This window comes from Silene latifolia, chromosome 8 (genome assembly GCF_048544455.1).
Source record: "Silene latifolia isolate original U9 population chromosome 8, ASM4854445v1, whole genome shotgun sequence".
NCBI lineage: Eukaryota > Viridiplantae > Streptophyta > Magnoliopsida > Caryophyllales > Caryophyllaceae > Silene > Silene latifolia.
Window position 1 is genome coordinate 105,951,833 of NC_133533.1, and position 11,582 is coordinate 105,963,414.

At 36.8% G+C, this 11,582-nt stretch overlaps 1 protein-coding gene across 1 annotated transcript; it reads left to right on the forward strand.

The window, feature by feature from the left end:
- The first annotated feature begins 1,508 nt into the window (after positions 1-1,508).
- On the forward strand, positions 1,509-11,318 carry LOC141597196 (tyrosine--tRNA ligase 2, cytoplasmic-like). The gene is made up of 19 exons (XM_074417568.1): positions 1,509-1,873; positions 3,759-4,045; positions 4,137-4,221; positions 5,450-5,555; positions 5,671-5,753; positions 5,904-6,049; positions 6,138-6,243; positions 6,341-6,400; positions 6,692-6,783; positions 6,879-7,026; positions 7,420-7,709; positions 7,941-8,037; positions 9,827-9,932; positions 10,043-10,125; positions 10,339-10,484; positions 10,595-10,700; positions 10,795-10,851; positions 10,948-11,021; positions 11,232-11,318. The coding sequence occupies exons 1-18, from the start codon at positions 1,544-1,546 to the stop codon at positions 10,966-10,968; spliced, it is 2,349 nt and encodes a 782-aa protein (XP_074273669.1). The 5' UTR covers positions 1,509-1,543; the 3' UTR covers positions 10,969-11,021; positions 11,232-11,318.
- The last annotated feature ends 264 nt before the right edge of the window (positions 11,319-11,582 follow it).

The following is an 11,582-nucleotide window of genomic DNA, read 5'->3' on the forward strand; positions in this document are numbered from 1 at the left end:
GAGATTTTGTGATATTGTACTACGATGGACTGTGAACAATGCTGTAGTAGAGGTCCAACACGAGATATTCACGTTTCCGCACAACAATTATTAATGACCGTATCTGAAACTACCAAACTCGAAAATGCCCCAACAAAATATAACTCTAATTGAACCGAAAAGACTTGAAATGACTATTTCTCTATTATTCATTGACCCGAAAACAACCCGACTAGCTTGACCCGAAACAGACCCGATCAACAAACCGGAAACATACCCAAAACCCGAAATAACCCGAAATTAATGAAAGACCTAAATTGACCCAATCCAAATTGACATGACCCGAACCTGACAACCCGTTTTGCCGGGTCTAAATTATTAAGATGGGTACCAAGTTATCTGATTTAAACGCGGATTATTTAACACAAATACTCCAAACTATAGGTGGTCTGCTTATAATACTCCAAACTACATTTTAACTCAAAATAAAACCAACTTTGTATACCCTCTTCCCAAAATAGACTTGGATGACCTGCTACCTGATTAACAAGTCATCATCATTTTAGATTTTGTTTTTCAAATAATAACATTAATAATTCTCCTATTAGAATTGACCCCACATTTGGTAGTGAGAACACCTATTCCGAATCCCATCCAGGCAGTGAGGACTTGTTTCGTTTTGAGGCCAGTGTTGAATCCTTCGATGTCGCCGCGATAGGTTCAAAGGAAGCTCCAGGTGATGGTGGTAGCGGTGGCGGTGGAAAAGAGAGTGAATGGGGATTTGGAGGTGGTTGATTGAGGTGGTAGATCGGAGAAATTGTAGGCGGATAAAATTAGGGTTTGGGAAGATTTGGAATCGGAAAGAGGGGATTTGGGGTTTAAGACAGTTGAACGAATTGATATGAAGCAGAGCATCTCCTTTTAAGGTCCTCGAATGGCACCATTCCAAAGACAACGAAAGTGACGGAAATATGATGTAATTGTACTGTTTGTGGAAGGTCAAGGACTAACTGAAGTTTAGCTTATTAATAGGACAATGAAGTAGTTGATAATTTCTGAATCATCTGTTTCTTAATAATTTCTGAATACATCTGATCTTGTTCCTTGGAAAATGGGGCTTAATTTACTGGTGTTTTGAAAATGTTTATATGGAGAAAAGTGGTGGTTGTAAGGCTTGAGTTATGGCTGTGGTGGTGGTGGCGACTGGCGATCAGGTGCGACGGTGGGGTAATTGATTGGGATGAAATAGGAGTAATCAGAGTGGGTCGTGGCCCATGGGGCATTATTGTATACAATAACTTCTACTCCATAATATTGTAAGAAGAGGTATATATGCCGCCGCGTCGACTCCAGGTGGACGCTACCTCAATTTTAACCTGATACTACAAGTCATAAATTGAGTAAGTTTATTTTGGGAAGAGGGTGTTCAAAGTTGAGTTTATTTTGAGTTAAATTATAGTTTGGAGTATTATGAGCAGACCAACTATAGTTTAGAGTATTTGTGTTAAATAACCCAACAGTGAACCTATAAATACAGAAGAAACAGACCTAAAATGTGATACACATGTCAAAACTCATCAAACATTTCTCCAAATTCTCAATTACACACTATTCTCCAATCCTATACAAGAAACAGTCCCCAATCCCTCAATTTAACCCTAATTGGAATTTCCAAACAATCCAGTTCAAATCATCGTCTTCCAATCAAGGTAATAATATAAAGATGATGACATTAGAGGAGAGATTTAAGATTATTAGAAGCATTGCTGAAGAATTCACTCAAGGAGATGAGCTCGAAAATCAAGAAGAGGAGCTCAGGAATCTTCTTGCCAATAAAGATGAACCCATTTGTTTTGATTCCTTTCAACCCTCTGGTCGTATGCATATTGGTCTGGTAAATTTCGCAGCAAACTCGTAAACTTTATATTAGTTTGGTTACTGGGTTGGTAGTTTAGTAATACATATTGCCCTGGTATATTTCGCAAACTCGTAAACTTTTTATTAGTTTGGTTACTGGGTTGGGAATTGAATAATGCATATTGCCCTGGTAAATTTGGCAAACTCGTTACTGGGTTGGGAATTTAGTAATGCATATAGCCCTGGTAAATTTCGCAAACTCGTAAATTTAGTAATGCATATTGCCCTGGTAAATTTTGCAAACTCGTAAACTTTATACGAGTATTATTTTGGTTATTGGGTTTTCTTAGTTTTACTGTATTGATTAAAAAAAGAAGTTCTTTATTGGTGAGTATAGTTTTGTGGGTAGAGAGTGTAATTGATTAGCTTAATGCTTTCCTGATAAATTTCTGATGTTGTACTCAACTGTTGGGAATTTAGTTTAGAACCCGTGCAATGCATTCAAGGTATCTCATTAATTATTCGCATTTTTTGAAATTATGAGGGTAGAGACGGTAATTGATTAGTTTAATGCTTTCCTGATTAATTTCTGATGTTGTACTCAACTGTTGGGAATTTAGTATGTATATAGCTCTGGTAAATTTTCCAAAGTTTTCAACTTTATGTTAATTTTGGTTGGTGGGTTTTGTTGTTTTTTGTGTATTGATTGAAAAAAATTTGATCTTTATTGTTAGGTTTAGTGTCTTGTCCATTTTTTTCAACTTATGATGGGTGTAGTTTTGTGGGGAAAGAGTGAAATTGGACTAATTTTATGCATTCCAGATGAAATTTTATCACTGGCGGAACTAAGGGCTAGGAGAAGCAGTCATGACTCACGACCCAAACAATGAAAAGTTCGAAATTTTAATTACAATTTTGTTTACATTATACCATTAGTAGTTTGCTTCTTTTGAAAATTTCCCGCTCCTTATCAGGTTCCACCACTGATTTTGTTGATGGATGTGAGAAGGTTATACTGAACTGTTTTTGGGAAACAATTTGTTGCTGCAATTTTTTTTATTTCGAAATGGCAGCTTGTTTAGGTGATATGGTACTGAACCTAGGATTAATTTGCGTTTATTCTCTGTCATTTCGTTTCTTTGTTGTCTTGAATCATACTAAGGCGAGATTTATGCACCTTGATCATCTCGGTTAAAATGAAGCAGGGTTATTTTTGGTCCCCTTTTTGCAGAATTGGGTTACTTGAGTGGTTACATTAATTGGTTGTACCTGAGTATTAATGAGTAAATCACTTGATTTCACAAGCATCAGGGGTTAACATAGCCTTTTTCATTGCACGTTTGAGCTAGCTTAGCTAGGTTGTCACTGGACAGTGATACTAATGACGACTTGGGTTTGAAGCCCGTGAGGCGGCGGATTCGGAATTTCTGTAGTGGCTCCCTTTACAGTTTACGCCTAAAAGAAATAGCTTTTCCATGATCTTCTGTGGGTGTTTCAGTCACGATAACTTTTGTGTACTCTGAATCTACCTAAAATTTACTTACGTGTGGATTCAAGATTGACCTTTCTTTTATTATTTAGCTTGGAATTTTGTTTTTCGATTTTTTTTATCGGTTTATTTCATTGCATACAGCAAAAAATGATTATGTATCTTAAATAGGATGCGTCAAATATATTACTTTGATATTTTCTTGCTCCTTTCTCTGTGTTCAAATAACTTGTAGAATGTGAAATATAATTGGCATATTAAATGTCTTATTGGAAATGTAGTGATCATAGACATTTATTAGACTGTGATCTTTTTTTTGAGCGAAAACGTGATCTTAGTTCGTAGTTAATTGGGTTAGTACCTGAACTCCTCTTTCACATCAGGCTTGTACAGTTGTACCACATCAGTATATTCATTACTAGTATGTTTTCAGGGAGTTATGAAGATGATACATGTGAAGAAGCTAACATCTGCGGGCTGTAGAGTGAAAATGATGATTGCAGACTTGCCGGCATTCCTAAATTACAAAATGGGAGGTGATTCAAAGAAAATTGAAGTCGTGGGGAAATATTTTATCGAAATATGGAAATCTTTAGGAATGGATTCCTTGGGCAAAGTTGATTTTTTATGGTCGTCCGAGGAAATCTATTTGCATGCGAATGAGTACTGGCGTTTGGTTTTAGATATAGCTCGGAAAAACAAGCTCCCAAGGCTGCTTACGTGAGTTTCACTTTAATTTGACCCCCTCTGCCCTTCTGCTGTATAGAATAGAATGACATAATGATGCTACTACTCGTATTTGCTAGCGCAGTTGCTGTCAAGTTGAAGAAGATGAGAAATCTGGAGCCCAAATTATGTGTCCTTGCATGCAGTGTGCTGATATCTTTTTCCTGAAGGTATTGTATGCTATGCTATTAAGCCTCAAGGTTATCTTGTCATGGATTTATAATTGCTGTTCTGCTAAAGCTAATTTCTGGTTGATTGGAGTCCGATACATATACTCATCTGTAAAGATTGACTAGTCTTTTCTAAGTCGGAATTTCTATAAATAAAACTACTGAAGGGAAAGGAGCGGGGTGGGGGTAAGATTATGCCGTTGAAATGCACTAGACAAGGGGAAATCTATGAGATAACCATGAACTGATTCTTGTTGGCTTTCAATCCCATTAGTGGATTAGTGGTAGATAAAACACATATTGGAATACGACGACGACAAAAACATCAATGTAGCACAAAGCCTCAAAGGTTATGCTTAGTTGAGTGAGGGAGCGTTTGATGTACGCACGGGACGTACCATTACTCAAGTGTAAAGGATAACGAATGATGAAAATTACTTCGGGAATTGCGTAATCCGAATGCTACATTACTATATAAATATCACAAATAGTGTCTTTGAGTCATATTACTTTATTCCTTTATACGGAGTATTTCATTGCCATAGAAATCGGGAATGTCTGCCAATTAGAACACATTTTGGATTTCTTTTTAAATTCGGATACAATATTTGTAAAGACTCTCAGAGCATCCGCAAAGGGCCTTTTTTGCTTCCCCATTTCCCTTCTCTCTCATCTAATGGGGAATCCCATTGTTGCACCCACTTCCCCATTATTCGGGCCTCCTCTATTTTTAGAGGAGGTTCCCATATAAAACCAAGGCAAATTTTGTTTTCTTTTGCGGAGGTTCCCTAATTGTTGTAGGTAGAATGCTTAGTTGAGTGAGGGAGGGTAAATGGAAAAGTGAGTGGAAAATGAGGTGGGCGAATAAAAAAATGAGAGATAAAATATGGGGCACCTCACCATTGCGGATGCTCTTATGTTGTGTACAACTTTTCCTCCTCCTACTTTATATCATTGTATTATCCTATCTGTTCGTTCGTGTCATCAGATAATTGCTGCACCTTTTCTCTCTATTTCTATTACTTTGTCATTCTAAGCAAACAAAGTGAGTACTTTCCAAGTCTTGTGATCTGATCACTTTGTTCCATTTGACGTGCCCACCTAATCTCTGTCAATCCTTCTTCCATTTGAAGCACCAACATCCATGCAGACACTCAAGTTGAATGATAATTTCCGTTGCTGAGATATCTTTTTCAATATCTAACACTGAAGTACCTTTTGTGAATAGGCGGACATTTGCCAGCAGGGTATGGACCAGCGTGAAGTCGACAAGCTCGCTCGAGAAAACAGTGATAGCATGGAAAGAGAGAACAAGCCTATTATATTGTCACACCGTATGCTTTTTTTCTCGAGCTCACATAATTTGCGGCAGTGTCTTAAGCTCTTAGCAATTATTCTTTTCTGGTCTGTTGACTGACAAAGTAGCTTTTCTTTATTGTTAAACTACAGACATTCTTCCAGGCTTGCAACAAGGGCAAGAAAAGATGTCAAATTCTGAAGCATCATCTGCAATCTTCATGGATGATGATCAGGTTTGGTGATAATAAGTGTCAGCTTTACTGTTATTGTACAACTTATATTTTAAAATCCACTGGCTGTAATTTTTGTTAACTAGACAGAGATAAATTGTATACTTGTACATTAAACTGTTTTATGACTTTTTATTTTTTATTTTTTCACAGGCTGAAGTTAATGTGAAAATTAAAAAGGCTTATTGCCCTCCAAAGGTAGTTAAAGGAAATCCTTGTCTGGAATACCTGAAATACATTGTGTTCCCATGGTTCAAGGAGTTCTCTGTTGAACGCAAAGCTGAATTTGGTGGAGCTAAGTAAGTCCTGGTCATGTCAGAAATGTTATATTGGCAACCTCCAAAATTTTAATTTTTCCTTATGTTACTCAATTGTCGGGCCTTTCAGAACGTACAACAGTTACGAAGAATTGGTAGTTGACTATGAAGGAGAGGCGCTTCATCCTGGTGATGTAAAACCCGCTTTATCGAAGGCACTGAATAAGATTCTACAAGTATGTTTTGCATACTCCTTTCACTGTCCTGTTTTTTTGCTAAATGTACAATTTCATGTTTTATTTGTGTTTGATCCTTATTTTTCCTTACCCGCAGCCTGTACGAGATCACTTTGCTAGTGATAACAATGCCAAAGATTTGCTAAAGAAGGTGAAGGTTAGTATAATACACCCATCCTCTCTGACGCTCTTGGTAGTGGGTTCTTGTTGTTACCACAAAGATAAGGTTCATGTGTTTACATTCCCTGAACAAGGGAAACTAACATCCACACCAGAGGCTTATTTAATGGCTTTCTGGACAAATAATGATGTGTATTTTTTTGGAAGAGAAAATTAGTGTAATGGTAGCCAATAATCACCGGTGGACACTCATTAGCCCTGAGGAGAAAAACTATATAAATAGTTTTTCCGTGTAACTATTTTAACAGCTGTTATGACCTTCTCTCAGACATTTACACGAACTACTTCAACAAAAGTGGAAAAGAAGAAAACAAAGGAGCAGCAGACCTCAGCAGATAACACTTCTCAGTCGAGCTCTGAGTAATTCTTCGTTCTCCCATTTACTTATATGTAGCCTTGTTATCTATATAGCCATATAGGGTTTAAGTGTATTTATGTGTGTACTAAATTGTTAGGGTGACACTGGAGGAGAGGTTTCAGATAATAAGGACTGTTGGGGAAGAGTGCATTCAGGAAGATGAGCTTAGGAATCTTCTTGCCCACAAAGATGAACCAATCTGCTATGATGGGTTTGAACCATCTGGTCGTATGCATATTGCTCAGGTAAATTTGCCCCCTCCGATCTTTTAAGAGGTCTTTTTAAAGGTTGTAGAACTGTTTGAATGGAAAATATTTACTTTCTCTGTTTGCTGTTCAAATACTTGCACGTTGTCTGACATTGATCTTGGATAGTACTCACACTACTTTTAATGTTTGGAAACTGTTTCGAGTGCAACAACTTGTACGTGTTAGCAATGGGTTTATTGCTTCTGTTTCTGTTCTTCTATTAGTTTGTGGTGCTACCTCAGAGATTGTAATTTGTTAGTTATGTGGTCACATTTTCTGCATTGGTTAATGAAATTTGCTTGATGTTGTTTTCTTGCCTTGTTACACCAGTATGCCTTATTAACATTTTGATTTTTCGAGTTTTGTAATGCAATAATCTTGTGCTTGCAGGGGGTAATGAAGACAATAAATGTGAACAGATTAACATCTGCTGGTTGTAAAGTAAGAATGTGGATTGCAGATTGGTTTGCTCTCTTAAATAACAAAATGGATGGTGATTTAGAGAAAATCAAAGATGTTGGGAATTACTTCATTGAAATATGGAAAGCTTCTGGCATGGATCTCAGTATGGGAAAAGTGGAGTTTTTATGGTCCTCTGAAGAAATCAACTCACGTTCTCGTGAGTACTGGCCTATTGTGATGGATGTTGCTCGAAAAAACAAATTACCAAGGTTAAAAAGGTTAGTGTGGTCTACACTTATGTTGTAACTTTTAATCTCTTGTGAGTCTGTCTAATATATGAACATTGTGAGGTGTACAACTGACAAGGGCTGAATTAAATATATTATTGGTCAATTATTAAGTAAATTCAGCGGTCTCATAAAGAGTACTGTAAAAGCGTCCCATTTGAAATTTGTGTATGTTCCTTCCACGTGTCCACTGAATAAAGGTCTGCGATTTCAATTTTTCAGGTGTTGTCAAATTATGGGTCGAAATGAGCAGGACGATTTATCTGGAGCGCAGATCCTGTACCCATGCATGCAGTGTGCAGATATCTTTTTCCTAAAGGTGCTGTATTCTATGCTGTTTAGGTTACTGTCTCATTGTTTTCTAATATCTGTGATGTTGATCTCACACTTTCGGGTTTTATTAGCATCTATTAGTAACCGAACTGGAATGGTAGGAACTTTCTTCTATAGAATTTTGTGCAAGTTCGCTTTATATTTCACGAAAGAACCCCAGACACATGCGTGAAGAACAACTTACTAGCAAGTGCGGCTGAGTTTTTAACAATCATGTTGATGATACAAAAAGTTATCTTCTAGGCTTCTCTCATTTCTTACATACTAGTATCGACCCCGTGTATATATAAAATTTTACTTTATAGTGTACTATTTGTAGATTTTAAATTGACAGTTCATTAAATTTTCACGTCTCATTCTTGTATTTTAATTTGAGAAGAAATTAAAACTGCAAAATTAGTTAAAAAAAAATTAAGTAATAAATAACATGAAATGTGTATTTTAATGAAACTATTTTTTACATGTCTCTTAATATATTATTTTATATATTCTTTCTAACATATTTTTTAGCCACAACTTTTTATCATAAAAGGTCAATTAATTCTTTTCATAAAAAGCCTAGTGGCAAATTTTCTGTAGGGCATGTGTGCAGATTTTGAGTTTTTGAATTCTCTAAATATTTCAATCCAAGAATAGACTTATTTGTAGCCCAACTTACCTATAGAGTAGACTACAAAAATTAGGCCCATTCTTGGCGGTAGTGTTTTAGGCGGGAAAATTTGGAGGTTTTTTTATTCTTTTAGTAGATAGGGGTTTTGGCATGTGTATTGGGCGCAAATGTAGTCTATCACTTCATCACCTGCTCTTTAAACCCTCCCTGATAATTCTCATCTATTTCGTCAGTAATGGGACTGGAAAACTGTCCCAGGCGTGAACTGCATAGTGCATACAGCCTTTTAGTTCATCTTTTTTGGACCATCCTAGGTGACTATTTCAGAATGAACTAGAGTTGTCCATACCAACTTATAGTCATCATAACTACTTCGTGTTACATAGGTTCTCGGTGTAGTCGCGTAGTGTTGTTTTGACACAGTGTTGCCCTTATGTTGAAGATAGCTCCATATACAATTGTTATAGCTCCATTTATAGTATATCAACAATTGTTTTGGCACAGTGCGCCCTGATGTATGATTATTTGTTATTGCAACAATTGTTATCACCACATGCAATATGCATCCCAAGGACTACTGCTAACAAACTGTTTTTTTTTTCCTATTTTGATACCGTGCCTCACGAAGCCGTTTTGAGGTGTATCATAGCCTCTTCATATTTCACCTTCTTAGACCATCTTAGCGACAATGTTAGAATGACTTTTTAGTCCACTATTATGTTTATTTTGGATCAGTTTTTATCGCCATTTCCAGTAAACACTCTCTTTTGAGTTCTTCACTGGAATTTTAATTCAATTTGGACACCGTGCTTCGACCTTCGTTAAGCCAGTTCTTGAGCTTCTATTATAGCCTTTGAAATCAGCCATGGAACGTCTGTGATGATTGTGTCAGAATGAGCTATAATTCAATCAGTTTGTGTTGTGTGTATTATGTTTATTTTAGCTGAAGGTATGCTGAATTATTCTTTTTACGTTCTCCTGGCTGTATCTGACGTTTAAAGTGCTTCTGTCATTTCTGTTAATTACTTGATCCACATCGATATTGTACTTTCCTTGTTTTGTGTAAGCATTGGCCTTGAACTTTGTAGCAGTTGAAAGTAGCTTTTTGTCATTTCCATAAGCTAATTGGCCTAACGCCGGAGTATTTGTATCATTGTATGAACAGGCGGATATTTGCCAACTTGGTATGGACCAGCGAAAGGTTAACGTTTTAGCTAGGGAGTATTGTGATGACATCAAAAGAAAGAATAAGCCCATTATATTGTCACACCGTATGCATCCTTTATCTCTTATTATTACATATTTTCTGGTACCATGCCCGTGTTATTGCTTTCAGTTGTGTAGACTTATGAGTTTCAGTTTGTGTTCACTTGATTGGCAGACATGCTTCCAGGCTTGCAACAGGGTCAAACCAAAATGTCAAAATCTGATGCATCGTCTGCAATTTTCATGGAGGATGAGGCGGTATGATAGTGTATATCTATATACTCCCGCTTGATGCACCAATACTTTCCATGTTCTTTGTGTGTTCGCCTACATTTTTGAATCATTATTTTAGTTCACTTTTGTGTAATCGGCTCACTTGTACCTTTACCCCATTATCAATCGTTTCTTTAAAATATTGTGCTATTGCTAAGATTTCTGTTGGTGTGCTTAAGTTTGTTCTCTTCTTTTTAGGATGTAGTGAATCATAAAATTGAGATGGCGTATTGCCCTCCGAAGGTAGTTGATGGGAACCCGTGTCTGGAGTACTTGAAGTATGTTGTATTCCCAAAGATGCAAGAATTTACCGTTTTCAGTAGCGCTGAAGATGGTGGAGCTAAGTAAGCTCTCTGATCTCTATTCTCCATCACAGAACCTCATATTTAGAACTTTCGCGGCGTCTTTTATAGCTCGCCTCGCTCATGTTATGGTACTTTTACCTTGGTCTCAGGACCTACCAAACCTATGAAGACTTCGTGGTCGACTACGAGGCGGAAGCTGTAAGGCCTGATGATGTGAAACCCGCCTTATCAAAAGCGCTGAACATCATTTTGCAGGTGATTTGTCAATAATGCTCTTTTACAGTGTGTTTGATTTCAGTTAGCTATAAAATAGCAAATTTTATGCGTCTTTTGCATTCTTTACTGCCAGCCTGTTCGAGACCACTTTAGCAGCGGCGCCCCCAGAGATCTTCTAGAGACGGTCAAGGTTTGAACTATTTTTAATGTTTATATTATTATTATAATCACAGTCGTCATGTTAATATAAGAATTTTTCTGGCGCGTTTGTTTCCGAATTTCTCAGTCCTACAGGGTCACAAGATGAAGGAAACCTGAATCTATCACTCACTTCTTTGGACTCGACCTTTAGATGATGAGGCAAGTTGTCAATCTTTCCCATGAAACGATTCAATTTAGCAGTCGTTTCATTACTGTTGCTTTGCAGTGCGATGAAAAGTTTCCACTTACACATTATGAACCAAAGTCGACTAGTTTAATGGAATTTAACAGTAAAGTTTATGTGCTCGTCTTCTTTAGCAAGTTTTCGATTGGGTAGTAATGTATTTTTTTGGGCATTTGGATGTGCAGGAGCAAGTGACTATGTCATTTCAAGTTGAATATTTATATCGAGGGAACCCGAGCAAGCTCCAGTTTTGATGACAAGTTTCGAACACGATTTTACCAGTTTAGATAGCTAACATTTACTCACTTCAGTTAGTCAGGCCTTCTTTGGTTTATAATTGTATTTTTATCGAGGATGATTGTAAAGTTTGGTTCGACAATAACACTATTATGTTAGGGTGTTGATTTTCGTAGTACGTATTTTTATCGAACAAAGATGAACTTTAATCCATATCCATTCCTTCATCATGAATCTAGTTAAGATTTAGATCTTATCACTTCATTTTCACTCACAATCTCCTTAAATAATAATTTTCT

Coding starts and splice junctions, on each gene's coding strand:
- LOC141597196 (XM_074417568.1), top strand. CDS start 1,544: ATGTCAAAACTCATCAAACATTTCTCCAAATTCTCAATTACACACTAT. Junction 5,754..5,903: donor TCTTCATGGATGATGATCAG/GTTTGGTGATAA, acceptor ATTTTTTCACAG/GCTGAAGTTAATGTGAAAAT. Junction 10,485..10,594: donor GCTGAAGATGGTGGAGCTAA/GTAAGCTCTCTG, acceptor CCTTGGTCTCAG/GACCTACCAAACCTATGAAG.